The following is a 25,107-nucleotide window of genomic DNA, read 5'->3' as shown; positions in this document are numbered from 1 at the left end:
AAATATATTAGAATTAATTTCACCTGTTTCTTTTAAAAATGTGGCTTCTAGAAAATTTAAAAGTAACTGTGTGGCTGACATGAAATCTCTGTTGGCGAGCACAGCACTGGAACAGCCCATTCTTAAATGGGAAGCCCACTCTGAGAGGCCTGCCTTCCAGTACGGTCCACTCACTGGACCCAGTGAGTCACAGGACATCAGCACCGAGGGGGACCTTGGGCAACAGTCCAATCCCTGATTTTACAAATGAGTCAGCTAAGACCTAAGAGGTTCAATCGTTATAGAAGGTCACATCCTATTTTCTAGAGTGGCAGGAAACAAGTTGATTTCCCCTTCCTCCTCATCAGCCCCTCATTAACCTGCAGAGAGTGCCAGAATTGTGCCTCTTCACAATAGGAGTTAAAGAGAGTTTCCAGTCCTGCTCACATTTCAGTTTCCCAATGACTTTAAGACATGTCCCCTCCCCAACTCAATGCAAACACAATATTCTAGATATGGTCTGACCAGCATAAATCAACTGGTTCAAGCTTTGGCCCCATGGCTGTTCATATAATAGGTAAGACAGGCTGGTCAAACTCTGCCACCCTCCCTGAATTAGGAAAGTTAAGAAAAAAAGAAATACACCAGGGAGTTTCTTCATCACAGCTCTGCTCAAATCCCATGGTCAATGAATGAGACCGCCTGGTGCTTGTAAACTGGTGTGGTCCCTCAGGTTTGGCCATTGCACTCAAAGGGTGTCTGTTATCACATTCTGACCAGGACCATTCCTGAGCTTCCCTCTCTGCCATCTGCCTTACGGTGTGCCCAAGGTTGAAAAGGAATTGGTGTTTGTGGAAGCTAAAAAATACTTCCAGGGCTTCCCTGGTGGCGCAGTGGTTGAGAGTCCACCTGCCGATGCAGGGGACACAGGTTCGTGCCCCGGTCTGGGAAGACCCCACATGCCGCGGAGCGGCTGGGCCCGTGAGCCATGGCCGCTGAGCCTGCGCGTCCAGAGCCTGTGCTCCACAGCGGGAGAGGCCACAGCAGTGAGAGGCTCGCATACCGCAAAAAAAAAAAAAAAAAAATTCCAATTGTTTAAAATTCTAATAACATGATTATACATTTTTATCACCAGACCTTGAATATCTCCTTAGCCATTTACTGCTCATTTACTGCCAGCTTGGACTACAAGCAAGAAAATCTTGCAACTGGGATGATGGATGCCTAAACTGAATTATGTGATAGGAAAAAAATTCTTAAGAGATGACAACTAAAGCACTCAGGCAGCTAAGTATGAATAAAAGCCATCTATAATGCCTTCTACCTACACACATACTTTCATAGAAAAGCAAGCTTAATAAAGGCCAAAAGGATCACATACTATAAGTTGAATCATAAGTTATAATGAGATAGATTTTCTTTTCTTTTTTTTTTAGTTTATTATTTTTAGCTGCATTGGGTCTTTGTTGCTGCGCGCGGGCTTTCTCTAGTTGCGGCAAGCGGGGGCTACTCTTCTTTGTGGCGCATGGGCTTCTCATTGCAGTGGCTTCTCTTGTTGCAGAGCACAGGCTCTAGGCATGTGGGCTTCAGTAGTTGTGGCTCGCAGGCTTCAGTAGTTGCGGCTTGCGGGCTCTAGAGCACAGGCTCAGTAGTTGTGGCACACGGGCCTAGGTGCTCCACAGCATGTGGGATCTTCCTGGACCAGGGCTCGAACCCGTGTCCCCTGCATTGGCAGGCAGATTCTTAACCACTGCACCATCAAGGAAGCCCGAGAGAGATTTTCCATTGTACAGTTCTTTATAATTTATAAGGTGTCACTGTGTGACTTCATTTACTCACCAGAGTCCCCCCTTTCCCATCATCTCCCCTCTTCTCCATTTGATGGATGAGGAAACAAATGGGGAAGTGATTTGCTGAGTCCAACGGCTAATGTGTGAGATTGGGGCTGTAATCCCAGGTCTCCCTAGGACTCCTCAACCAGGCTCTTTTGTTCGTTTGTCCTTTTAATATCACCGTGCTTGGTAGTATTAGCAAAATGGCAATAGCCCAAACCGAGGCTCCCTATTCCATAAAGATATGGAAGGGAAACAGAAATAGAATGTTTCTTCCTATTCCACCATGTGCCTTCATGTCCCTTACTCTATGCCATTCCTTCTCTGTGGCCTGGGAAGCAATGCCCCAGCATCAGGTATACAATAACTGCTCTGCTATCATTCTTATTATTTATTCTATGATCCCTAAGAGTGCAAAGGACAGTGACCTTGCCCTCAAGTTGTAAAACCTTGTGATCAAGAGTGTAGGCCCACTTCCCATCCCGTGTGTGGCTCTGTGTGGAAGAGCTGGGAGCTGCCGAGGGAAGGTTTCCTTTTGGCGCTGACCCAGGAGAGAGAGATCCAGGCTCAGAACTCCTTCTCCAGCTTCACCCTGTTGAAGCTGCGGCACTCCAACGCCCTGGGCGGGGTCAGCCTAGGGGCCAGGTACGTGGGGCACCTCCTTCCCCAAGGACTAAAGCCCAGTGGACATTGGGTGCTGGAGCTTTTTCTCCTTTTCCTTGTTTTTTTTTGAAAAAGAAACACCTATAGAAGAAAATAAATATACTTTACCCACTCCCCCACAAAAAATAAATTAAAAAAAAAAAAAAAAAAGAGTGTAGGCCCAGAAAGATTTAAGACTGTCTGGATTTGAACCTATGCCCCACTTACTAGCTATACTACCAGGAAAGGGTTTTTTTTCTGTTCTGTGCCTAGTTTTCTCTTACATAAAACCCAGGTAATAACCTCTACCTCTTGGAGTTGCTGAGAGTATTACATGACTCATGGATGTTGTTATGTTATACATGTTGTTATCTGTTATTATCTATACCCATATCCATAGGACAGTCCCTGGTACATGGTAAGTACTACACAGGTGTTTGGTATTATTATCATCTTCATCCTCATCTAATTATTAAGAATTATGAAACTAGCATGGAATTAAATTTACAAGCATAAGGATTAACAGTGCCTTATTCAGGGACCCTCATGAAGATGAATTACTCATCACGGCAAAGCTAGTGATTTTGTAATTAATAATAAGGGGGGCATTTTGAAAGTTAAAAACACAACCTATTTAACAAGGAGGCAAAATAGTTTTTTGATAGAGAAAAGCCAGTTATTTTTATCCCCAACAGCTCTGCATTCCATGACTGTCTACTTCTTAGTAACTTCTGAAAGGCACTGTCTGATTTCAGTTAAATTTGGTTCTCTAATGAAGTGTCTCAAGAACTATATTTTATGTTTGAGTTAGGAATTTGGTTTATTGCTCGGAAGAAAGTCATCCCCATAAGAGTTTTCGAATCAGTATTTCCAAGTGTCTATCAATGGAACATCAATGGCCTATGAATTTAAAGCATGTCAGTGCCCATCTATTTGCTTCCCATAATTTTAGAATTTAATTTCCTCACCTCAGAGATAAAGACTCAGACTAGGTGGTCTCCAAGCTCCTTGTCAATGACACATTTTATATTTACCTGTTAGCATCAAGATTTTGAAATATATACTTAAGGTATAATGTATTTGGAAGTAAGGCTAGCCTAACATCATGGAGCGAACTCTACTGACTGTTTTGGGCAATACCCAAATTCCACTTTTGGGGAAGGCTACTTGGTCAGTCTTCATTTCAAGCTGTTATCCACGATGATCCACTGGGCTGCTTAGTGAAGGGCTCTGCTAACAGCAGGATCTTGAAGTATGCCCAGAGGAAGGCTTTCTAGACCCCAGAGGCCTATGAAAGCAGTAAATTATTGAATCTATTAAAACATTGGCCCAATAGCCTTTTTTATATAAATGGAAAAGTTGATCCTACAGTTCACATGGAATTGCAAGGAACCCCAAGTAGCCAAAAGAATCTTCAAAAAGAACAACTTGGAAGACTCATACTTCCCAATTTCAAAACTTACTACAAAGCTACAGTGATACATGCAGTGTGGTACTAGCATAAGGATAGGCATATAGATCAATGGAATAGAATTTAGAGTCTAGAAAACCATATATGTATGGTAGATTGGCTTTTGACAAGAGTGTCTAGACCACCTAATGGAGAAAGAATAGTCTCTTTAAGAAATTGTTGTGGAAAACTGGGCATCCACATGCAAAAGAATAACGTTGGACCCCGACCTTCCACCGTACACAAAAATTAGCTCAAAAGGGATCACAGACCTAAATATAAAAGCTGAAACTATAGAACACTTTAGCAAAAAACACAGTAGTAAATCCTCATGATCTTGGATTGAGCAATGAATTCTTATGACACCAAAAGCACAAGAAACAACAACAAAAAATAGATAAACTGCATTTCATTAAGTTAAAAAACTTTTCTACAGAAAAGGATATTACCAAGAGAATAAAAAGACAGCCCTGAAATAATGCCATTTGCAGCAACATGGATACAACTAGAGATTATTATACTAAGTGACATAAGTCAGAAAGAGAAAGACAAATACCATATGATATCACTTATATTTGGAATCTAAAACATGACACAAATGAACCTATCTATGAAACAGAAACAGAATCACAGACATAGAGAACAGACTGGTGGTGGCCGGAGCGGGGTGGTGGTGGGGCTGGGGGAGGGATGGAGTGGGAGGTTGGGAGCAGATATAAGCTTTAATATATAGAATGGATAAACAACAAGGTCCTACTGTATAGCATAAAGAACTATATTCAATAGCCTATGACAAACCGTAATGGAAAAAATATATTAAAAAGAAGAATGTATATATATAACTGAATTACTTTGCTGTACAGCAGTAATTAACGTAACATTGTAAATCAACTATACTTCAATAATAAAAAGACAACCCATAGAAGGGGTGAAAATATTTGCAAATCATATATCTGATAGGGGTTTACCATCCAGAACATATAAAGAACTCTTACAACTCTGCAACAAAAAGACAAACAATCCAAATAAAGAATGGGCAAAAGACTTGAATAGACATTTCTACAAAGAAGATAGGCTGACAAGCACATGGAAACATTATTAATTATTAATCATTAGAGAAACATTATTAATCATTAGGGAAATGCAAATCAAAACCACAATGAGATACTACTTCATACCCACTAGGATGGCTATAACAACAAAATAAACAAAACAGAAAATAAATTTTGGTGAATTATGGAAACATTGAAACTCTCATACTTTGTTGGTAGGAATATAAAATGGTGTAGCCACTGTGGAAAAAAGGTCTGGCAGTTCCTCAAAACAGAATTACCATATGACCCAGCAATTCCACTCCTAGGTGTATACCCAAAAGAACTGAAAACAGTATTCAAGTAAAAAGATGTATATAAATGTTTACAGTAGTACTATTCACTATAGCCAAAAGGTAGCAACAGCCCAAATGTCCAAGATAAATGTGGTATGTCCATACAATGGAATGTTATTCAGCCAAAAATATGCTGAATAAGAGAAGCCAGACACAAAAGGCCACATATTGTATGATTCCATTATATGATACTTCCAGAATAGGCACGTTCATAGAGACAGAAAACAGAAAAGATGCCCCAGGGTCATTGGGGAAATGACTGCTTAATGGATACAGGGTTACTTTTGGGGTGATAACAGTGTTCTGGAACTAGACAGTTGTGATGCTTGCACAACATTCTGGACGTACTAAGTGCCACTGAACTGTATACTTTAAAAGGTTAGATTGGTAAATTTTATGTTGTGTGTATTTTACTACAAAATACAAGAGTAAGTAAGTAAATAAATAAAACCACTGGCTGGCTCTACTTGGAATGGTGATTGAAGAAGTAGACAGTACTTTTTTCTAGCGTACAGTGGGGAGGGAGCCACACAAGGGCTGAGGCAAGTAGGACAATGCACCGGGCCTTCCTGGCTAAGCTGCACTGCTGCCCCACACACCTGACTTTCATGGTTTTGCTTTTGAAATGTGCACTCCAAAAATTCACAGAACCATGGGGACTCAGATTCAGAAATAAGTATAAATATACACGATGTTCAGACTATTTGATATTTTAGACTACCCAAATCATGATCTCCATTCATTAATGCAGACATTTGAGTTGACTGCATTTAGAAAATGGTGCTCAAGTAACAGACAAAATTAATTATGAAAAAATTTCTTCCTGTTACTTCTAAAGGACAAAGCTTATGAGATCACAGGATTACTGGCCTAATTTAATTTGCATGGTGGAACCACAGGATCTGTATTTCCAGTTACCTTTGTAATTGGCACATGCTCAGAGGAACCCAGGGAGTAGCTTCCACAGTTTTCCCCCTTTTTTCTGTTGCCCTGTTCTGAGCTGTCTCTGCAAGTGCAATCTGACTTCATCATCAGTAGTTTAAAGGAACTGCCCTCAACTCTTATGAAGCCAAGTTTGTGTAGGAGTCCTGCGTCCCTCAAGTGAGCTGTGCTCTCCAACAGACTGCAGACCCCCGGAAGGCAGGGACCCTTAATGGCTTGCTCACCGCTGTGTCCTCAGCCTCAAGCCCAGTGCCTACACTCAAGCCCAGTATCTACAGAGTAGATACTCAAGTATTCGGCTACGTGAACAAACAGATCCTTAGAGATAATCGGAGCACAAAATAAACAAGCTTAGTAGAAGAAGCACCTATGTACATATTCCAACATAGCACACTAAGTTTTTTTTTGTTTTTTTTTTTGCCATTTTCATGGGATTGAATATCTGGAAAAAATCAACTAGAAATGAGTACTGTCCAAAGCCTGTCAGTGGCAGAACAGAAAGGTCCTGTAGCAAATTAAAACAACCTCAGAATTCAGGGCCTGTGCCTTGGAAGTCATGTGTGAAGTATTATTTAAATACTTATTTATTTCCTTTTCTCCCCATTTCCCATTTCCATTCTCCACCTCACCCCAACGTACAACTGTTCTAATGTGCTAATGCGAATCCTTTTGGTTATATTAGTTCTTAAAAACTGTATTGTTTGGTGAGCACCTGGCTTTGGTTTAAGGCGTCTCGATTTATGGTGATGGATCATTTTTTCTTACCCTGTATATACAGGACTGATGTGGAATGTCCATGAGGCCTTGACTGAAAAAGTACAGTATTAATTAAAAGTGTGAAAGCTTCGCTTGAAATCTTTGAGAACAAGAAACTGGGTATAAATAAAGTCAAAGTTGGTCAAGATATCCAGGCTTAGTTTAATAGGCAAGGTGTCTAATAAATCAGATAACAGCATTATGTCTTATCGTGTGTGCCTTTTACGTTAACATTTTATACCAGAAAATTAATTAGGTTCAAGGTATTTCCTTGACTGTTCTTTTGACCACTGAAACAGATATTTCCTTTCAGCTATGTGAGGCCTTTCACCAGCTGAGTTAATCATTTCTTAAAGGAAAGGAATCAAATTACTACAAGGAAAACTAAAACACAAGATAGGCTTTAAGAAAGTATCATGATATTTAGTTCCCTCTTAAATTACAAAGAGTCTACTATTCCTTAGTTAGATGTTTGATGGATAAACATAATGTATTTCAATATTTAGATATTTTAAAATGGATTATTTGAGGAATTAGCCTTATTTGAATTTGCATGGTTTAAGATGCATAATTGGAGACATGTGCTCTTTAAGCTCCAAACTTACTTGATCATGAGGCTTTGGCCATCTATAGCTTCACCATCCCCTATGTCGTACTTGCTGGTCAGGAAAAGGGAAATCTCAGTCTTTGCAAGTTGACTTAGTGTGTTTACCTTGTCAGGGTCACTGGGGTCAACAGCTCCTTCCCCTGTAGAATAAAATATTGTTATTTTTCCAATTCACTGATTGTGACAGTGGCATCAACAATGTAAGATAAAGGTTCTGTAGGAAACATGGGCTCGGTAGTTGAACAGGAGATCGTGGTCCTCAGAAGAAAACACATTCCAGGGCTTCCCTGGTGGCTCAGTGGTTGAGAGTCCGCCTGCCGATGCAGGGTTCACGGGTTCGTGCCCCGGTTCGTGAAGATCCCACATGCCGTGGAGCGGCTGGGCCCGTGAGCCATGGCCGCTGAGCCTGCGCGTCCAGAGCCTGTGCTCCGCAACGGGAGAGGCCACAGCAGTGAGAGGCTCGTGTACCACAAAAAAAAAAAAAAAAAAAAAAAAAGAAAACACATTCCAATACACTTTAAAAAATCTCGGAATTAAACATTAAAATAGCATAGGACATCAATATTCGAAATTTGAAAAAGATTACTAAAAGAGAGAACTGTTAATAAAAGACACCATTGGAGAACATAGCAAGGAACGTCTAATAAATTTCGCTCTTTTTCTTTCTTTATGGTTGACAAATCGTTTTTGATGTATCTAGAGCTTCAAGAGTATCAAATTGTTTGATAATCTAGCACACTAAGAACTACAGAATCCTTCATGTAGGAAGGGGCTAGTGTAGTTATCCTTTAAATAAACAAGTATTAAATTAAAAAGATTTTTTGATCTAGGATAGGAAAACCAACCAACCATCCAACCAACCAATCAAATACAAACCAGAGGGAAGAAGCCCTTACCAAGGAAAGATTCCACATTAGGTACCTCTCCCAGCAATTCCAAAAGTTCATTCAGTAAGTCATTTTTTTCAGGGGCAATCGCATCCTGGTGTTCCAACAGGAGCTTTATATAGAAAGCAACACACATACAAAAATAAAAGTCAGTTCTTAATGGCTACCATATTTACATAGTTCCCTTCCCAGTTTTTCATAATAACTTTTTTCTGATATTGTTTGAACCTTAAATACAGGTCTGACATATATTAAAATTAGAGACCACAGAGAGACACAGCTTGCATTTTATCTTAGAGGCAAGTGCCCACTCTTCATCGAGAAACTGTAGTTTTGTGAAAGGTGTTCATAAACACTCTTTCAGCAAGATCTTGCAAGATCTGCCAAGAGGCAGCCTTCTTCCACCTAAACCCTGTGCTCCCTCCATGTTTATACAAAAGTCAAAGTTGAGGGATAAATTAGGAGTTTTGGATTAACATATACACACTACTATATATAAAATAGATAACCAACAAGGACCTACTGTACAGCACAGGGAACTATGCTCAATATTTTGTAATAACCTATAAGGGAAAAGAATCTGAAAGGCTACATACATAGTAGTCTGAATCACTTTTCTATACACCTGAAACTAACACAGCATTGTAAATCAACGACACATCAATAAAAAAGAGGGAAAAAAAAGTCAAAGTTGGGGAAAGAGTCTAAAACAACACACAAGTCTCTTGGCTAATACGGTAGCAAACTGTAAGGGCATTTCCATAACTCTTCAGAGAAAAATTATTCGGTAATCAAACACTATATATTTTTTCAAATCACCACTATTAGCTATTTCAATGTCTGGCATTGAAGATCTTTCATGGGTATGGATAGCAGAAATGCCCATATGATTCCTTGGCCTGAGACCTAGATGTACCAGCTGGTTCTTCCTTTCAGAATTCCAAAAATGGATTAAGGGGAACACTGCTGGGTGTTTGCCAGGTCTTAGAGGAAACATAGTAACTCTGGGGCACAGCTATGAAAACACAGCTGCTCTTGTTTTCATTTAGAGTTAAATTAAAACAATGTTTCCAAAGTGTGGGACTGGTATCCCTGGTGATGGGAAATCTAATTTTAGTTGTTTTGAGTAGCTAACTTACAAAACACTGAATCATATAATAAAATTAGTCTTTTTCATTTTTAATCTCTTTTCTCTCAACAGCTTTATTGAGATACAATTAACACACCATCACATCCACACATTTAAAACCTATGATAATGATGGTTTTTAGTATATGCAAAGACTTGTGTAACCATCACCACTATCTAATTTCAGAATATTTTCATCACCTTAAAAGAAACTGTGTACCCATTAGCTGTCACTCCCCAGTATTACCCCTTCCTCCTGGAAGCCATTAATGTACTTTCTGTCTCTATAGATATAGCTGTTCCGGTTGCTTCACATGAGTGGACTCATACAATGTGTGCCCTTTTGTGACTGGTTTCTCTCACTGAGCATGATGGTTTCAAGGTTCATCCAGGTTGTAGCATGCATTTGTTCCTCTTTATCCCCGAAAAAATTTTCCATTATATGGATATATCGCACTTCATTCATTCATCTTTTGATGGACATTTGTTTCCAGTTTTTGGCCATTATGAATATGCTGCTGTGAACATTCATGGACCAGTTTTTGTGTGCACATGTTTTCATTTTTCTTGAGCCCATACCTAGGAATTGCTTCATCACATAGTAACTCTGTTTAACATTTAGGAATTGCCAAACTGATTTCCTAAGTGGCTGCACCATTTTGCATCTCCACCAGCAGTATGTGAGAGTTTCAGTCATTCTACATCCTTGCCAACATTTATTATTACCTGACTTTGTAATTCTAGCTATCCTAGTGGGCGTGAAGTTATCGCATTTTGGTTTTGATGTGCATTCCCTGATGACCAATAATGATGAGCATCTTTTCATGTGCTTATTGGCTACTGTATATTTTCCTTGGAGAAATCTCTATTCAGATCGCTTGCCCATTTAAAAATTTTATTTTTATGTTTTTATTTTTAACTGTAGTAAAATACACAACATAAAATCTACCATCTTAACTTTTTTTTTTTTTTTTTTTTTTTGGTACGCGGGCCTCTCACTGTTGTGGCCTCTCCCGTTGTGGAGCACAGGCTCCAGATGCGCAGGCTCAGCGGCCATGGCTCACGGGCCCAGCCGCTCCGCGGCATGTGGGATCTTCCCGGACCGGGGCACGAACCCGTGTCCCCTGCATCGGCAGGTGGACTCTCAACCACTGTGCCACCAGGGAAGCCCTGTTTTTGTTTTTATAGTAGCCGCCATAATGGGTGTAAGGTGGTATCTCATGTTTTTATTTTTCCAAACCAAATGATAGATTTATAGGCTGTCTCTATTATACAATGAGGCAAAATCATTGTGGTTTTGATTTGGATTTCCCTAGTCATTAGTGATGTTGAGCATCTTTTCATGTGCTTGCCAGTCATTTCTATATCTTCTTTGGAGAAATGTCTATTCAGGTCTGTAGCTCATTTTAAAATTGGGCTGTTTTTTGTTGTTGTCAAATTGTGAGAATTCTTTACATATTCTGGATATTAACCCTTTATCAGATACAGTATGTGATTTGCAAATATTTCTTCCATTCTGTAGGTTGCCTTTTCACTGTGTTCATTGTGTCATTTGATGTACAGTTGTCCATTTTTAAATCAGATTATTTATCTCACCATGGAGTTGTGGGTGTTCTTTATGTATTCTGGATCCAAGTCCTTTAACAGATACATTATCTGCAATTATTTTCTCTCATTCCCTTGGTTGTCTTTTCTTGATGGCAATGTTTACAGCACAAAAGTTTCCAACTTTGAGGAGGTCCAATTTATCTGTTTTTTTGTTTTGTTTTGTTTTCCTTTTGTGGCTTGTACATTTGGTGTCATACCTAAGAAACCATTGCCAAGGTCACAAAGATTTACTCCTATGTTTTCTTCTAAGAGTTTTATAATTTTAGCTCTTATATTTAGGTCTCTGATCCATTTCGAGTTCATTTTTGTATAGGGTGGAAGGAAAGGGTCCAACTTCATTCTTGGCATGTGGATTTCCAGTTGTCCCAGAACCATTTGTTGAAAAGACTATTCTTTGCCCACTGAACTGTTTTAGTCCCTTGTCAAAAACAAACTGACCACAGATTTGAAGATTTCTAGACTCTCAGTTCTATCTCATTGACTGGTATGTCTATCCTTATGCTGGTACAACACTGCCTTGATTACTTCCTTTTCCATTCTCTTTAATCTTCAAGATTAGTGAAGGAGAGAGTTACCTGTTTAATGCTGAATTTTCCCTAACATTCCCTGACACTTTCAAATTGGGTTTTTAAGAAAGGGAGAGGGGGCCTCAGATGCATAGCTTCAAGGAAGCAACTATATTCAACTACTTTTAAAGTTCTGTCCACTGTAAGACATGCTAGTTTTTCTACTATGGTTAGATTTAAAGCAAGATGTTATATAAGTAACACAGATGACAGAAAGACACGGTGAAATCTGGAAGTAGTACACAGGATATTTTGGGGTAAGGTAAGTCAGAGACAAGAACAAAATAAGCAAGATGGATACATTTATGTTCTAGTTCTCTGAAGAGATGGGACAGTTGATGGGCTGCTGTCTCTGGAAGGGATGATTTAGGCAGCCAGCTTCTACTCTTTATTCTGATAATGACAGAACATCAAAATTTCCTGAAAATGTCTCCTTAAAGAGCTAATGTTCTACATGTTCCTTAGAGAACAAGGGGGCAAGTATGTGGACACAGGCGTGGCAAGTCATGCTACTGCCGTGCTTGTGTCTGCATGTGGACTTGCAGTGAGGACTTGAGACAGACAGTAAACAAGGACAGTCTTTCCCTGCAATTACACTTCTCCCACGTTATTACATCTGCTTCCAACATCACACATGATGGAATTCCAAACTGGTTACGAGTTATGTTTCCCAGGATTGGATTCTGTTTTCAACTCTTGTTGACGAAAGGAACAGACTATTTCTCCTTGAAGAGTAACAGTCTAAATTAATACAGTAACATTGTCTCTCAGTTCTCCTTGGGAAAGAATCTCTCAATTTTCCTGCATGTGGCTATTGCCCTCAGCACATGTGCAGCCAATGTGTGGACATCTTTTTGAGATGAAAAATTTGCCATAACAAATAGATAAATGGGTCGTGGCTCAAATATGAATGAGTCTACTTGTTCGTTAGAAAATTATTTTTGCAAGTGCTGCATATACTGGATGCGTTTGCTTGGTGATTTGGGGTGTTTATATATAGGGAAAACAAGTATAGCCTCTTTATTTAATCAACCCACTCACTCCCTCAGCTGGTCATTCAGATCTGCTTTTGTTTAGGGTCACTCAAAACACTGATGGAGAGCTTGTTGCAAATGTCAAGGAGGTTCCCTGTCCCAACCCTGAAAGAGGGAAATCAAAAGTAGATCCAATCTTTCTTTCCAGCCCATATTTAAGGTTTAGTTACTTAGAAGAGTTTAATAATGAAGACTGAAATTTTGAGCAGCCAGTTTTGCTACTTGTTAGTATATCTGGTTTGGTGGGGGAGGGGCTGGCCCTTTAAGAGGTGTGTATTTGTCGTGCTTTCCGCCAGCTGTGTGTATCAGTTGAAGCTGGGTGCATCCTTCACCAGGGCTTCTTGTGTGTATCTGAGTCACCTGGGATCTTGGGAGAATGCAGGTTCTGATTCTGGAGGTCTTGGGCGGATTTCTCGCATGTCCTCAGGACTTAGCTTGGAGTAGTCATGTCCAGAACTGTTCTTGAAAAGGTTATGCTTTAAGAACCTAGCTGGTTCAGGAAATAGGCTCTGGTCTTAAGCAAACAAAGACCGTCACCATGCTGAGAAAACTGCCCTGCCTTCAAAATGCACCTAATACAGGCTAATGGTTGATGGTGGTGATGTCTGCACGTGAACCAGAGGGAGACATTATGACACAGCAGACTGACAGTGCCTGGTTCTAAGAAATGGGTTTTTCCAGAACAACAGAAGCGATTCTTTGTAGGCGGCTATTGCTGGGGTGTGGGGTGTATGTCTTCTTTTCCCCAACCTGGATACGCCTGTTTATCCCCTCCCTCTTTATGGCCAAACATTAGAAGAGAGGGAGCATTCTCCTTTTCCCAGAAAATTACTGGAAATGCGAAGAGAATTCTTGAAAGGGGGAGAGACCGACTCTGGGGTCCAGGCAGTGTGGGCCTGGTGGGTGGAGAAAATATCAGGGCTGCCCGGGCTCGGGGCTTAAACTGCACATTCACCACCTGACTGTAACTGGATCACGGAAGAAATAAACTTTCCTTGCTTGAGAGAAGGAGTTTTCCTAAGGCACAAGAGTCAGGGAATACATGTATCATGTCAAAAGTAAACTTCTCCTGTTTGGGAAAAGGAGATTAGTCAATGCATAAGGGTCAGGGAATAAATAATTCAAGTATTTTTTAGGTTGAGAACGTAAGTAGGAGCACATGCTTACAGTAACACCCTGTAGAAACTAAACATTTTCAAGAGCAGACGTTTGAACCCCGTGTCCATTGCTAAGACCCTCCTCCAACCTCTCTTACTGAATGTGTGCTGATGATTTCTTCAATTGAAATATAAATGACTGGTTTGCTGACTGTCACCACATCTGTGTATTTATCCATATTAAACTTTTCTTCTGGTTCAGGGACATTACATGCTTCTTTGAAATATTTCCTAAAAAATGAAAAAAAAAACAAAAGTCTTAAGACAGAGTCAAATTTGTGAATAAAATGGCTTTATCAAAATGGTGAGGAAATCTTCAGTGACGGCCTGTGCTTTGTTTTCTACTGTACACCTCGGGGGACCTGTTCCAGCACCTTCCAAGGCTGGCTCTGGACCTCGAAGCCGAGTCCATGTTTCGGGATGTTGGACCCAGGTCCTCAGAAAGGAACAGACAGAGCATTTAGGGCCTCAGGCCCTGTGACTGACCCAAGGTAATCAAACTATGGGCAGGTCATTTAAAAAATACGATTTTAAAAATGTCCCCTGAAATCTACACAAAAATGTCAGTACTGATGTTCCCTGATCTAAGAATCAAGTCTTTGTAGAGAAAACAATCCATAAAGCAATTAGTCAAATTTGCTACTTTAATTGGCACAAACTCCTGGGGATTTCAACACCCTTTCAGAGTTTCTGTTACCAATTTGACAAAAATTCAAGTTAAGCCTACTCTACTCTTCGTTGATCCAGACAACAGTTGCTGGCTGGAAAGGCTGTCAAGACCAGACACACAGATACATACAAGGCTCCCTTCCACCAGTGCTCAGAGTCTAAAAACTCTGCTATTTTAAGCTACAGCAAATTTCAACAGAGAGATGGAGAAAAGCCAGGTGTGCTGCGATCATGGTTTAGGAGGGATTCTTTGCACAGGTAGAGTAGATATTTTATTCTATAAATTTGCAAATGTTTCATATGCCTGAAATTATCCTTGGTGTATCTCCTAAGGGCACCCAAGGCTTGCACACTAGAAAGACCTGTGCCTTCCCACCCCAAGGCTGGGGCAGGGTAAATGGCAGGCAGCCATGCTCCCACGTGACAACTGGTCTTCCTGCACTTTTTTGGTTGTAACTTTTCACGGTTGCTGAGGAACACAAAGGATTAATATGAGTGGAAGAGAAAAAAAAAATAGATGAATTTAAGAGATGAGGGGAGGCTTTTGGTTTTATTTCCTTTTAAATGAAGAAGAGTTGGAAACTTACATGTTTGGTAGGAATAATCTGAGAAAAAAGGAAGCAAAAAGAGGTTCTAATAGCAGATAAGGATTTGCAAGAAATGGATGTTACTTTTTTAGTCAGTGAGGAGACCTAAAATTAGCAGCTTGAGAAAATCAAGACTTCCCATAGTAAGAGGATTTGGGGAACATTTCTCACAAGAGGCCACAAATTCCAGAAAGAGAGGAATGATCATGAACTACCTTTGTCAACAGATAAATCACTAATCTAGAGGAAAACTGAGGAATGGGAAATTATCATTTTCCAAGTGAGGCGTGAAAGAGGCCACATAGATGTCATACTTGTATGACTGGCTGAATGGCAGAAAAGAGAAAGTGAACGCCAAGATGAACATTCTTCCTCTGAGAGCTTCAGGGTGAGTGAACCTTCCTGCTAGATTCAGTCCTCCTCCCGTATCCCCGTGGAATGATTAATGATACAATTTGGAGAGCTTATAAAGTCAATAGACTTAAGTCTTACATGCATATCTGAGAGATGTTCGAGAACAGAATAGAACATGTTCACACACAATCCTCAACAAACATAGAAGCTGGATTTTCCCAACCATCCCAAACCAAATACTCAGTTTCCTGCTATTGTTTGATGCAGATCAAGGCAAGTCTTTCCTGAATGGACAAAATGATACCCTCTTTTTAAGTTCAGAAGAGCAGAAGTTAGCTATTTTGATTTCTTTAATTCTAAGTACTACAAGCCTATAGCGTACCAAGAAGATTAAATATTTCTTCTTGTCAATAGCAGAAGTCATGCACATGGGGATGACTCAATGTAACAGGGGCACTGGGGGTGGGGGGGGGATAGGGAACACCAGACAGAAGTAACCCCGCCTGCTCGGCCTCCCTCCTCTTTCCCCACAGCAACAAGCAGTACAAGAAATGCATGCCCTGAGGTTCCTGCCCCCAAGCCCAGCTCTGGGCACAGAAAACACATTCCTCTTGCCCACCATCCTGCAAGTTTCTCCAAAGGTAACGATACCTCTCACCTGAACTCCTGATACGTCTCTGATAAATAATTGTTCATAGATGAGAGATGCTCATTTTCTCCTTCAAAGAGCTTGTTGGAGGCTGCATGCTGAAGGACCTTGGCCACTGATCCCAAGTTTCTCCTCTGGTCGGAATTTATCTGACCTCCGGCTGTCATGTCGATGATATCAAAGCCGTCTGGGGCGACGATGGCTGGGTTCATGTACCGATAGTACAGGAGATTTCCAACAATCTGGAGTGATGTAGAAGAAAAGACTATTTTTGAGAGAGAAAACTCAAGAGTTTGGAGGGTTTTTTAAAAGTTAATATTAACTGACGTTTCCCAGGACAGCAAATCGTTCTCCGATCTGAATCTTAACAAGGAGTTAAGTAAAGGTAGTGACTATAATCACACATTATTAATATAGTTAACAAAATTATTTTTGGTGAAAATATGCTACTGCCCCCCCTCCAAATTCTCTAATATAAAGAGCCTCAATAATGTATAAGAGCTCCCAACTAACCTCATAACAATAATCTTGAGAGCCATTAGAATAGAAGACTTGTAGCTTATTATAAAAAGTCATACAGGGCTTCCCTGGTGGCGCAGTGGTTGAGAGTCCGCCTGCCGATGCAGGGGGCGCGGGTTCGTGCCCCGGTCCGGGGAGATCCCACATGCCGTGGAGCGGCTAGGCCTGTGAGCCATGGCCACTGGGCCTGTGGGTCCGGAGCCTGCGCTCCACAACGGGAGAGGCCACAACAGTGAGAGGCCCGCGTACCACACACACACACACACAAAAGTCATACAAGGGGAAAAATTTTACAAAATGGTGTGTTGGTAATTTTGGCTCCTACCCCCAAGAGAAGCTATGGTGAGATCACCCTTGAAAATCTACCTTTAATAGCTCATCTTCTGTTGCATCGGGAAATTTCTCACGGATCGAATTCTTCAGTACTTTGGCTATATACCTCAATCCATAACTACATGGAAAACAGATGACAAAAGAAAATAATGGAAAAAGGCTAAGTGAGGAAGAAACACACAGCAATTGTTCCAGTCAACTAAAGCCAAGTAGTTTTCCTAAAAATTCAACACAAAATGAGATGGTAACGGAATCACAGGACTGCCACGGATGATCGTACTGGAGCGCTGTTTTGTACTGCTCCGTCTTTGGAGAACAGTTATGAATTTAAAGTGCAAATGTTGGCAAAATTTAAACTAGTAAATGCAATATGAGGAAAACGCCTATCTTCACTACAGGGGTTTATTTTACATAGTATTTCAAGAAATTCTAGCGAAGAAAGTTAAAGCTCCTACGTATACAACTTACGGCAGCAGATCAAGGGAAGAAATGATAGAACTCAGGACTTTGTCGGTGACCCTTCTCAGGTTCTCGATGGAGGCCTCCAGTTTGTTTTTCACTTCTGGGTATGTCAGAGCCTGTTCTGTGGTCACATCGTAAGGCAGGTTGCTGAAACCACAACGAGGGCTTACGATTAACTGGGGGCTTAGGTACAAGCATGTGTATCCTTGCCACATTGGTTCTACCATCAAGCTTTGTATCGTGAAGTTGAGTTTGCCCACCAACTCTGATGATAAAATGTTTGCTTGGGGCAGGGGAGAACCCACATGGAACCCTCTGCCACCAGAACAGCAGGGTGACTCCAGGCTCTCCATCTGGGCTCTTCTGGCAAAATAACAGGCAGACCCAGGTAACGTAGACCCAGCTAACTTTCTCTCTCTCTCTCCCCCTCTCTCTTTTAAATTATAAAGAGCAGTATGTTCTTTACAGAAAAATTTGCATATAAGCCAACAAGAAAACAATACTGACCCCAGAGACAACTACTTTTCCTTATTTTAGTGTATAACTTTCCGGTCCTCTGCCACGCATGTGTGTATATGGGTGTAATGCAGTTCGTGTCTATAAAGATCCCATATAGATCTTACGTGTGTGTATATACGTGCATATTTGTTTTGATACAGAAAATGAGTCATTGTACCAAACTACAACCAAGAACTATGCCATGAACAGTTTACCCAGGCAACAAATATATTTCTATACCACCATTCCAAAGTTACTTACTACTCGATTGTTATATAAACATTTGTTTAACAGATTCCCCAAAGCTAAATATTTTGACCTTCCCCAACTTTTGTGATTACAAACAGTGCTGTGACAACCACCCATGTAATTCTCTGTGCATATCTTAATGATTTCACATGGCATCCTTCTGCAGGAAATTAAAAGCTGGGATTGCCTGGATCAACAGACCGCTACCTAGAATGAGCCAATCCCACCCGGCTTGTTGAGGCTTACATGTTCAAGTTACTCACTTGGTAATTGTTAAAAAAAAAAAAAAGTAGGTATTATCAGGTGAAGAGGTCTATGTCTAGGTCTAGGCCTGGGTTTAGAAACAACAAAGAAAAACGAAGGGAGAGAACTACAGAAATTGTGGCTTTGGGAATCAACTGGTACCGAAATCTGAAAATACCATGTACCGCTACGATGAGAAGGAGTCCAAGAGCGTGGCCTGCGTGGGTATGTTAAGGGAGGTAACAACATCTTAGATTGAAAACCGACTTTGCACAGTGAATTTTGTTCTTTTAACAGAGCTTAACAGAGCTTAAGAGTATGTATAAACATACACATAAAAATGATCATAAAACACAACTGAAAACCACCATCGCCCAGGCTTTGCTACCTGGCTTCTCCAGTCTGTGTTTCTAGTTGGTTCACCCAGGCCTTGTACACCTCGACGGGGCTTGTGTTGATGATCAGGGATTTGTCATCGATGATCTCTTTCACCACCGGAGCCAGAAGCTGGCGCAGTGTGTTCTGTCCACGGGCACCTCTGTTGAAGCTGACGACCATCTTGATGACTGTAGGGTTCCCAGTAACTATGTCCTGGACCTGGTCCACCTTTGATCTAAAAAACGCCCAGACCAAACAAAATGGTTTGCCTCTATGCATAGAGTTTTAAACAGTGTATATTCTCTCTGGCGGGCAAGGGCTTTGGGGGGTTGTATTTTTCTCCATTGAAGATCAAAGACGGTGTGATTTAAAAGGAAGCTATCTCCCATCTCTATTTGGTGAGCACACCTGAGCCAAAGGAGACTTTTGGTGGACGTGGCCCACATGCTGTCTTTTGTAATACAACCTCTGAGTCTGAAACTTGTGGGAAGTTAAGGCAAAGCTTTCTCTCTAAGTATGACCATTCTATCTGCCTCCATCACTAGACAACATGCCTGACCTATCTGGCTAAAGGTTTGCAGTGGTAACAGGGCCTGTAGAGCAGGATCTACAAGGCATGTCCTGATTCTAATTTATCAGGGCTATTGGAAGACTGAGTGTCCATTAGTAAAGTGGGTCTCAGAATCCCCTGATTATTATTTTTATTTAAAAAAAAAGGAAGCTAAAAAAAAAAAAAAGGAAGCTATCATTTGTAAGATGACTTATTCAAGAAATTTAAGGGTCTAAAAATAATTTCTCAGCTTTAATTCCAATCTAGAAGGCAGGAATGAACTAAAAATCGACCTAGACTAATAATAATACTGGGTGACGGTATACAAGTAAGGATGCTCCCTGTCTCTTTCCTGGGAGTTAGCCTTGAATTTCCAGTATTCTGCTGGATATTAGAAATATTTCACCCACATGTTCTACACCTAAAACTCAAACTCAGTGTTGAAAATCTCATCTGTGCCTTTTTCCTATGCATGCCCCCGCGGCCCCCCCGCCCATTTCCCTGAACTATGTAGCTCCAATTCATCCTGTTCATATGTGGCTAGCAGATAGATCAATCTTCTAAAAACTCAATGTGGTCACGTCAAAAACCTTGCACACCTTCCCAGAAAGTAAAAAGAGCCTCAGCACTTGGGCCTATACTCAATGTCTCCCATGATCTGGCCCAACCTTACTTTCCTGGTGGTCACTAATTAAGTCACCTCTTGGCTAGACTAATCTATTTTCTTTCTTGCCCCCTGGCCCATACTGTTTCTAGCACCATAGTGCCTTATTTCCCTTTTCCATTTCTTTTTATAAAAACTGTAGATATTCTTCAAGGTTTGGGGTCAACTCCTTCCTCTTCCATACAATCTTTATCGATTGACTGCATTGGCACTTTACTTTCCATCCTTCTGATCTGTTACACTGTGCTTATCATTCATTTAGTACTTACCTGATTCTACTGCATAGCATTGCTATTTCTCATGAATCCTATTTCTCATGCTGCCTTATAGACAGCATGAGGGCAGAGGTGCCTGGCTAATAGCTTCAGAGACCTATAGGATTAGCATCGCTTAAGGGATCCAGAAGTAAGGAAGACAGTTAAGATCCATCTAGTTGGCGAAGGGCATTTCTCATGGGTCCCCCCCCCCAATTCATTATAGCTGCCTACACATGTTTTACATTAACTGAGTAAAAAATAAATTAGCAGCAGCTTAAATTCCAGTAAGAAGGAAAAACTGTTTAGCAGAGATCATTATCCTCATCTGTTTATGGCTTTACTACTCACATAATTTTAATTAGGTTTTCTCACTGACTTTTTCTTAATATAAATGTATTTATTTTATTTATTTATTTTTGGCTGCATTGGGTCTTCGTTGTTGCGCGCGAGGTTCCTCTAGTTGCAGTGAGCGGGGGCTACTCTTCGTTGCGGTGCACGGGCTTCTCATTGCGGTGGCTTCTCTTGTCGCAGAGCACGAGGTGCATGGGCTTTAGTAGTTGTGGCTCGCGGGCTCTAGAGCGCAGGCTCAGCAGTTGTGGCGCACAGGCGTAGCTGCTCCACAGTATGCAGGATCCCGGACCAGGGCTTGAACCCGTGTCCCCTGCACTGGCAGGGGGATTCTTAACCACTGTGCCACCAGGGAAGCCCTCACTGACTTTCAAAGAGCTTTGTACACTTGCAAAATCAAGAGTGAATTTAGCATTAGAAAAGATATCACTGCTGGGAGAAAGCTGTACCTGAATATATCTATGATGATGTGGCAATTTCTCAAGAAATTTGATAATTTTAATATGTATAAATAACTTATAAGAATAACTTTAAAATTATTTTAGTAAATCAGAGATAGCCACCACTAACAAAAGGTATTGGTATTTTTACATATATACTTATATACATACTTTATTTCTTCCTCCAGAGCAGTTTTGAAAAGCTTGAGGAGTAGATATTCTTCCCGTTGATTGGAAGCGTAATTGTATAGGGTGAAAATAACAGTATCCATAAATTTAGTTGACTTGTTCTGTGGCATCTGGAAAATCAGCTTAGCGAGGTACAAAGGATTTGTCTGAAGGAAAGTGAGAAGAAGAAACACCCCCCCACAAAACTATATGTTAATATATTATTAAAAGCAGAGAGGAGTCCCCAGTTCCTTGCACTTTAATGACTTATTATGTATAAAGCATATAGAAGAGTATCTGGCACATATTAAGACTTTAAAAGGTAGCAGGTAATACTAATACTAAACTATAGGAAGTTATGCTAGAAAGTTACGGTAGGATTTAAATTTTATATACTATATCATGACATATTTAATGGAGTATAATTGTATTATGTACACTCTACACCATTTGGAGCCACACCGTAATATTTATTGTGGAAACACAGGAGGCGGGGGGTGGCTGATAGATCTGGTATCCGAAGAGACTGGCAAGAAGGGACCAAGGGCTCAGCCAGATAGACTGTTCTAGAAGGACTGATGAATGAATAGAAGGAAACATATCCCATATTCTGAGACAAGAAAGAAAAAGAAAAGGATACATTTACATGTGGAGACAGTGGGATGGCCATGACGTTTTAGAAAGCACGAGAAGGTAGGAGTGAGGCAGGGAGGCTGAACAGAGGGGTGAAGGTCAGGATAGTTCATGGGGGAAATGCCAGAAGAACCTGACAAGAAGCCCATATGCTTACTGTGGGAAAAGAACCACCCCAGAAGGCTAAGATAAAAAGAAGAGAAGAGAGAAGGGGGTGGCTGATAGACCTGGTATCCGAAGAGAGAATCTCTTTAAATTAAAAAAAAATTTAAAGATGGACAAGAATTAAAAAAAACTTGACATGTAGTTCAGCTTAGGATGGAGTTCAGGAGATGTAGCACCAGTCTTTGTGGTAATGTGGTTTTTCTGAAGGAGTTACACCAGATGGAGGTTAGAAGAAAAAAACATAATATTAAGGTGACAGAGAAATTTGATAGTCCTACTCTTTATCCTCCTTCCGATGAGAAAAGAAAATTTTCCATACATGGAGACCAGTATTTAAGAGTCTCAAGCAGTTTGGCTTTAAAAATTTTAAGAAAACCCTAATTCTAGTTTAGTTTACCACTTAGATTTACTTTCAAGCTCATAATGACTGGCTGAAATTTTATGAATAAGCAGCTCAGGACAACCTTTTTCTTAGCATTCTGGGGTGATTCTTTTCCCACACTAAGCATATCGGCTTTTGAGAAAGGAAAATTACTCTAAAGCCAAAGAAGCCTCATTCCTCTCCGATGACCTAAAAACTTTAAATTTAGGCTCATACAGAAGAGACAAGCCCATAGCAAAACCTACACTAGCTGACCTGCTACTTTGGCTAAGAATCGCCAAAGGCGAAAGGGATCCACGCCGTTTGCTCTTCTATAGCTTCCTTATTGGTCTTGGGTTAATGTCTCCAAAGCAGACAGGAGAAAAGGTGAAGAAAAATAAATGATTTTTTGACACTTCACTCAGTACAACTGAACAGTCATGCTCTGGTTCTATCAGTTTTGGATCGTTTAGGGAATAAACCTTGTGGAATTATTCTAAACACGCTCCTATGCTTTTTCTCCTTCCCATTAATGAGCCTCCACTTACATAACAGGGTAAACTATACAAATCTTAGGCCAGCGACTAAATTTTCACCTTCCTAAATGACACAAATTCTATCAAAACCCAACAATAGAAAACTAAATCCTAAAGAAGCTTCGTACACTTGGAAGTTCATGGATGTCAAAAGTGATAAATGTGAGAACCTACTGTATAGTACAGGGAACTCTACTCAATGCTCTGTGGTGACCTAAATGGGAAGGAAATCCAAAAAAGAGGGGATATATGTATACGTATAGCTGATTCACTTTGCTGTAGAGTAGAAACTAACAACATTGTAAAAATTAATAAAAAAATGATAAATGCTTAAGATTACATTTATAACTGGTGGATGCCTATTAACCTAATTTCAGCAGACAAAAAACCTTCCCCTGCCTAGTGCGAGCCCCCTTTCTTTCTGGAAAGGAAGCTGTTGTTAAGCACTGGATTCCATGGACAATTCTGTTTTAACATTTTTCCTTCTATGCTGCCACATGGTGGACATCTGGAGTACTACACCTGTTCGCCACTAAGTAGAGAATTCTCAACTCTACCCAAATTAACGTCTCTTCTCTCAACGGGACTAGCCACACCTCATTTATATTTTGGGTAATGTGTTCTCTGTGCACCTAATGCCAGCGACGTCCTCAAGCAAAGATTCAAGCATCTCCACGCCTTGACGGAATCACTGCCACCAGCAGCGGCCCCAGGGACACCTGACTTTCAAGGAAGAACTGCTGATCCATCTTTTTTGGGAAAGTTTTCCTGCCGAGGGGAGGCTCTGTTTCTATCTCTCACTGTTTCCTTTGGGACTAATTGTATGTGTGGGTGGGCGGATGAGGTTGATCAATGGTCAAACAAACAAAAAACTAGTCCACCAGACAGAGTCCAGCCCTAACCAGTTCAGCTTAGTTCTCACCCACACTCTTGAAGCAATGGAAAATTACTGTTCACTTAGATCACAGTCATGCCATGGAAATAATGAAATAAAAAAGGAATCCCATTTCCCTAATCCAAACTCTCTGGCTCCTTCCTCAAAAGAAGGGCAGTCTGGTCCTGGTACAGATCTGTTTTTCATACCGTTACTTTAATTTTTTCATGTTTGACAGCATCTGCTTATGTTATTATTAGATTTATACTGTTTCTGCCGATAACTGCAGTATAATGTAGTCATGAAGAGCGTGACTGAAGTTTTAAGTCAAACTGTCAGGGTCCCAATACCCTTGTTTTACCATTTCCTGGCTGTGTCTCAGTTTTCTCACATGTAATACAGGAATATCAGTAAATTATTTTTTGATGGTTCCCAGGGTTGTACTAAGAATTAAAATGAGATAATGTGTACAAAGCACCTAGAATAGCACTTGGTACTTAATAGTGCTCAGAACATGTAAACTATTATAGCCTTAGCATGAGACAAGACCTACTGTAAAACACCAACGGGGACATAGCACTTACCCAAAACTCACAGTGAAAGAAATTGTTCTCACCTGTAAAAGATAAAAAAGCTGCTGATATGTTTCCAGTGTTTTTCTTCTCTCCTTACTCAAACTTTTGATCCCTTGGTTGTCAGCGTTATTCAGTATTTGCATTTCTCCACCTTTTTTCTTATTCAGTTTTGTTCTGTGTGAAATTACATCCTGGAAAAAATTTTTATGAAATTACTACTTTTTATGCTGGTACTCTTGACCTCCTTCCTTCTCAGACACCCTGAGACACACACAGTTGGAAAGATTAATTTTCCACATTTCCCTCAAGAAGAAACAAACGGACAGAGAATGTTAAAGAAATTAAGAAAATCCAAATTGTAGGTGAATTTGGCTTTTGTAATATTTGTTCTCCAAAGCTGTACGCATTTGTTCTTAGGATGTAATGTAGGTCCCAAGACAATTCAATAGGGAGAGGATAATCTTTCAAAAAATGATGCTGGGACAATTGGATATCCAGGTTCAAAAGAAAGAAGTTAGACCTCATCCCATAAACAAAAATTAACTCAAAACAAAGTGAGAGTGGCATAGACATATATACAGTACCAAACGTAAAATAGATAGCTAGTGGGAAGCAGCCAC

The 25,107-nt window shown here is 40.4% G+C and overlaps 1 protein-coding gene across 3 annotated transcripts in view; it reads right to left on the bottom strand.

Moving 5' to 3' along the window:
• IQGAP2 (IQ motif containing GTPase activating protein 2) overlaps positions 1–25,107 on the bottom strand; it is a 286,377-nt gene that overhangs the window by 13,996 nt on the left and 247,274 nt on the right. For 2 of the 3 annotated variants that reach the window (XM_030846123.2, XM_060295906.1), the window contains 9 exons: positions 24,529–24,678; positions 21,347–21,510; positions 18,927–19,151; positions 17,555–17,695; positions 17,120–17,204; positions 16,244–16,476; positions 14,074–14,206; positions 8,492–8,594; positions 7,594–7,735 (listed from right to left, as the gene is read on the bottom strand). In XM_030846123.2, the coding sequence (XP_030701983.2) occupies positions 7,594–7,735; positions 8,492–8,594; positions 14,074–14,206; positions 16,244–16,476; positions 17,120–17,204; positions 17,555–17,695; positions 18,927–19,151; positions 21,347–21,510; positions 24,529–24,678 (1,376 nt within the window). Of the gene's footprint in view, positions 1–7,593; positions 7,736–8,491; positions 8,595–14,064; positions 14,207–16,243; positions 16,477–17,119; positions 17,205–17,554; positions 17,696–18,926; positions 19,152–21,346; positions 21,511–24,528; positions 24,679–25,107 lie in introns of all 3 variants that reach the window. The other variant, XM_060295905.1, reaches the window with a different exon arrangement.

The sequence above is a fragment of the Globicephala melas genome, chromosome 3 (assembly GCF_963455315.2).
Source record: "Globicephala melas chromosome 3, mGloMel1.2, whole genome shotgun sequence".
Taxonomy (NCBI): domain Eukaryota; kingdom Metazoa; phylum Chordata; class Mammalia; order Artiodactyla; family Delphinidae; genus Globicephala; species Globicephala melas.
The sequence above is the reverse complement of the archived record's forward strand: the minus strand, read 5'-3'. Positions and strand labels throughout refer to the sequence as shown.